Source organism: Penaeus japonicus, unplaced genomic scaffold (assembly GCF_977035675.1).
Source record: "Penaeus japonicus unplaced genomic scaffold, GWHDUDI00000001_assembly GWHDUDI00000016, whole genome shotgun sequence".
Taxonomy (NCBI): Eukaryota; Metazoa; Arthropoda; class Malacostraca; order Decapoda; family Penaeidae; genus Penaeus; species Penaeus japonicus.
The window spans coordinates 28,445,432-28,450,431 of NW_028234418.1; the positions used below are offsets into that span (position 1 = coordinate 28,445,432).

General features: G+C 38.6%; 1 protein-coding gene across 1 annotated transcript in view; it reads right to left on the minus strand.

Moving 5' to 3' along the window:
* The window catches only part of LOC122243626 (NF-X1-type zinc finger protein NFXL1), a 12,129-nt gene that overhangs the window by 6,260 nt on the left and 869 nt on the right, over positions 1-5,000 (minus strand). The window contains exons 2-7 of the mRNA XM_086545425.1: positions 3,695-3,939; positions 2,812-2,954; positions 1,503-1,630; positions 810-949; positions 389-567; positions 1-218 (exon numbers count right to left, since the gene is read on the minus strand). The exon at positions 1-218 is cut by the window's left edge and continues 45 nt beyond it. Coding sequence (XP_086401551.1) covers positions 1-218; positions 389-567; positions 810-949; positions 1,503-1,630; positions 2,812-2,954; positions 3,695-3,939 — 1,053 coding nt within the window. The remainder of the gene's footprint in view (positions 219-388; positions 568-809; positions 950-1,502; positions 1,631-2,811; positions 2,955-3,694; positions 3,940-5,000) is intronic.

Genomic DNA, 5,000 nt, shown 5'->3' on the forward strand with positions numbered 1-5,000 from the left:
CTCTGCCCCGCAGTTACACTTCTGACGGCTCTGTCTAGGGCACTTCTTGCATTCTCCTGGATGACAAGGTTCCTCACACTTGTGCTGTTGGCAGTTGAGTATCTGACTGCAGCGCTGTCCACATGACCAGGTCTTTGAGCAACACCTCCGAGGTTGTGGTGGCATCTGTCCACAGTGACACTTGTTTTCAACCATTTTTGGACAGGGTGGACAAGGACCTACAGAAAAAAAGGAGTAACTTGGTATGTGTAATATTACCAGATATGCTCTTCATTTCTCACCTGTTACCCATTTCACTTACACTCTAACACATTCCCTCTTCTCCCATATTACCCTGATACATCTAAAGAAGAAAATATTTAAAAGAACACAATAATCTGCAACCCACCTGGGTGACAGAGCAACAGGCAACAATGGCCGCACTCTGGCTTGAGCTTCTTCCCACACTTTTCCCCACATGAGTGAGGAATGAGCCAGGGATCAAACTTTGGATCCAATAGCTTGCCACAAAAGCAGAAGTACTTGCTGGGAATCTTGGACTGGCCATACTGGAAGCGACACTTGGGGCTATTCAAGGAGGGGAGGTTAGTCCACTGGAGAAGCTCCTAACACTCTATAAATCATTAGATTTACAACTGATTCTCAAAATGGACAAATCATAAATCAAAGATATAAAATAGGATGTGCAGTTTACTTGATCATGCATTCTGACCATACAGAAAAATGAATCTCAATAACCTAATCTGTATCTGGAAAATATTTACCAAATCATAATGGAAACAAGTAAACCAAACACAATTATGACTTACCAGCACCAGGGTATGGATGACTTGTCCACTCTCTGATCACCATTTGCCTGAGCCTCCGAGATTTGGAAGATGCTGTCCTTTGCCCACTTGTTGACGCATGGCATGTGGAAACTGCAGTGACATTCCTCGCAACTCCAAATCTGTTGGAAGGACAAGACTTACTTTCTGTGACTCTACTGAGCTTTGGTAAGACAATGGGTAAATATACTTATTGGTCCGTTCTATAATTATCTCAAGAATAAGAAACTCTTTACGATATTCACTTTGCATAATCATTGAGAGAAATAGTCTTCATGTTTATTCTTCTAGCCCATTCATGACAGGTGACGTGATATCATGTCATCAGAAGAACTGACACCCTATCATGCCATGATCTCTCCCTGTATATACATGTTTTACAGAATTATATACATACATAAACATTATAGCTGTATTTGTATATATACACATTTTTCTTGACTTGTCAAAATAATGAAAACAAAAACAAACCTATCATCTGAGAACTGAGCACGTAAAAAATGCTCTGAGGGGCACATCTCTTGGTGGGAAGCTGTGTGTGCTTGTTAATTTCCTGGCATGAATGGCATTAGGCAAATATATACCCCGTCACGAATGGGTTTAAAAGAATGTTAACTTGAAAATTATGAATATACATCTTCAAAATTAAAAAAACAAATGACTGATTCAACTCACTGAATCTGTGCGTTTGATGTTTTCAATGCAGATAAGACACACAAGGGCACCAGACTTGAAGGCATCCTGCAAATATTGCTGTGTGCGGCTCTCATCTCTCTTTTCACCATATCCACCATACACTCGAGCTGAAATATAAAGTAGCAAATGTATGTATGTTTTGTATGCACGCGCACACACACACACACACACACACACACACACACACACACACACACACACACACACAAATTTTTAAATTAAAACAAAAATAAAATAATATATTTCTTGCATGGGTATAGCCAAAATTTTAGGTGATAAAGTTCCCAGAGGCTACAAAAAGTAAAGGATACTACACCACTGCTTTCTTTTGATAATGAATTCCATCATTCCTTGATCACAATATGAATTCTACCCATGCATGGGTCCAGCAGCGACTGGAACACCCAAAGACCATTAACCCGTTAACGACGGATGACGTGTTTTTTTGTCATACATGACGCAGGAGCTCTTGCCTGACAATGGGCGTCATGGCGTTCGGGGATTCTGGATCACTATGTTATTTTATTGTACTATAAGTAATGAGTGAGTGATGTTGACAATTGCAGTCATAATTATTATAACTGCCGTAATAATAAGCAAAATGGTTTTCAACTCACTTACAAAACCTAGATGGCACCACTTTCTTCTAGCACCAGCAGGAGAGAGAGCCTTGAATGGCACTCATCTACGGTCTCTAGCAAGCACTATCTCTGTAGAGTGATGGCACATCGCAAGTTGCCGACCTCTTGCTCTAAAGTACCGCAGATGAAAGATGTGCAGACAGAACGAGAGGAGGAAGGTGACTCACACCATGCCCAATGCATACAATGTGACCCTGTGCCAGTATGGATGCCTTTTATTGTGGCACTCACTGTCAAAAGCACAAGTTTCCTTCCTCTTCCCAACCTCTTCATTTTGGATGGTTTCGTGTTTGTTCATGACAGCAAAGAAATACGAAAAAATAAAGTTGTTTTTTTGTCCCCCCTAAAACAGTAATACTTCTATCACATTGAGTGTAAAGAAAAAAAATGAGTTGATATGGACCCTGAACTACAATTTTAGTCAACTGCAGAATTGCTGGAGCCTGTGATATGACATATAAATTTCTAAAAATAGTAAAACACACAAAAAAACAAAATACAAAAATGTCTCTAGCTCTACAATGAGTGACTAAAAGGGAGTGGGAAAAATAAAATTATGTTGCAGAAGCTGCCTCGATCAGAAATAAAACTCATCCTGGAGCCTGTGTAAGCAAATCTATCCCCCGTCGGCAATGGGTTAAACTCACCCAGAACACCCTCCTCCTCTATATCCTCCTCCTCCTCTTCATCATCCTCATCGGGTAGGTCTTGGAATTGGTGTGTGTCATAATACTTCTTGACTCTTTCTTCAATTTCTTTGCAGGCTGTGGCAAATTTCCTTTCTCCGGCTCTATGGGGGTGAGAATTGGGAAAAGGGCAACTATAGAAATAAAATATGTGAAGCAGGGACATACCTTATAAGTAGTGCCCAATTATTAACCCACTGGTCGTGGTTTTAATAAAATATATGTGGTGGGTTTATGCTGTATAGCACGGTGCCATCGGCTATCAATGGGTTAATATGCATCATCTCATTGTTCAGTTAACTTTGTTAATCCCTTGCAGACAGGCTCATTTTCAATAAATCTAACATTTTGCCTTATAAAAAAATTCTGTAGCAAAACAAAAAAATGGAAAATGTATGCATTTATAATTTACTACCACTAGCTGTGAATTCCCTATCTAAGGTCAAGTAATGACTTCATCTTCAGTATTTGACATGGTGCCAGATAATGCTTGAGTACCTGATAATGCCCTTTGATAACTTATTACCTGCCTAGACTTTAATCATACTACAAAAAAACAAAACGCAAAGAAGACTTGTAATAGGCAACTCTCTGATCACTCTCTACCTTCTCTTAAACGGAAGAAGGGATGACCATACCTACAGAAGCAAAAAATAAGAAGCTACAATATTTGATAAAGCAAGGAGTAATTGTAAATACAAAATATATCATTAACATTTCCTACATGGGATATGCTAATATCAATTGTAGACTACTATCAATACTGATAATAATGTAATATGTGATATTATCATCCTGTGATAAGATAAAGTAGAAGATCATGCAATTCTCAGTCTCTACTTACTTGATTTCCTCCTCGGGTTCTGGTTCCTTCGGTTTTTCCTTGCCTCTGCCATTGGTCTGCGGTTTACCTTTCTTCCCCTTCTCCTGGAGGCCTCCTGGCATGTCCCAGAAGCCTCCACCCTTTGGTAGGCCTCCCACTTCATTTCTATTGTTGCCCCAGGCACCATTTGCTCCTCCACCTCCACCTCCACCTCCACCTCCTCCTCCCCCCTTTGCTTTACCTCTCCCTCTGCCACGTCCCCCCATCTGAAAAGAATTAGTGAGAAGGAAAAAGATTATAAATTTCAATAAAAATAAGAGAAAGAATCACTAAGAATGTTTCCTAGAGCAAATTGTGACCAAATGAATGAATTCAATAGTATGGAGATGATTTCCATGAATAAATTTGGTATTGGAGGAAAAGCAATGAAATGGATGATTCAAAAGAACTTGATATTTTGTCCTCTCCAATGTAAAATGTTATAATCATAGAAGGTTCTATTCTCTGGTTGAAACTCACATTCAGTATTTCATAATAATTTCTATTATTAGCAGACATTTATAGCTACTAAGCTAAAAAAGATATAATAATCTCTTTAACCCTATGACTATTATCATTGGATACTCTGGATATTGGTCTAAAATTCAATGGTTAACCCTTTAGCCGTGGGAATTTTTGTGGGATTGGATCTATTTTGAACTGTAATATGCTTATTGACAAAATTACAAGCTACTTATTCCTTCAGGTATGATGACCTAATAAACCAAATGCTAAGTAATATCCCTTTGCTAATATATAATATATAGCTTAATTATTTCATATCTATATGTCTAGAAAATAATAGAAAACACATATATTGTAAGATGCCCATTTTGGAAAGGTTAAAGAAACAGTAGGGATAGAAAAGGGGGGAAAAAGTAATAACAAAAGGGTAAAGGGAGGAGAGTTTTATGGCCCTGCGGGAAGCCACATGTCAAACAGCACACTGACGGTTAAGCCCTAAAACACTCTTTACTCAAGTTCTTAGGCTAAGAAAATTCTGTAGTATAGAAAGGCTAGGAAATATTTAGAAACCCAAATGTGACTTTTTCTCCTAATTGTAATGGCTGTGCTTTATCCAACTCCACTTGACACTTGTGATCTGTGTTTACAGTTGTAAATCTAACATGAGTGTGATGTAATGTCAAGTGATCGCTATGCATCCACACTAAACACTGTAAAAATACTAAAAACCTCCACCATGAGTATTCTGGTAAGACAGACAAAGCTTGGACTGGTTCCTTAGCAGATGATAAATCATTAAGGAAGTCCTCATCGTTCAAAACAA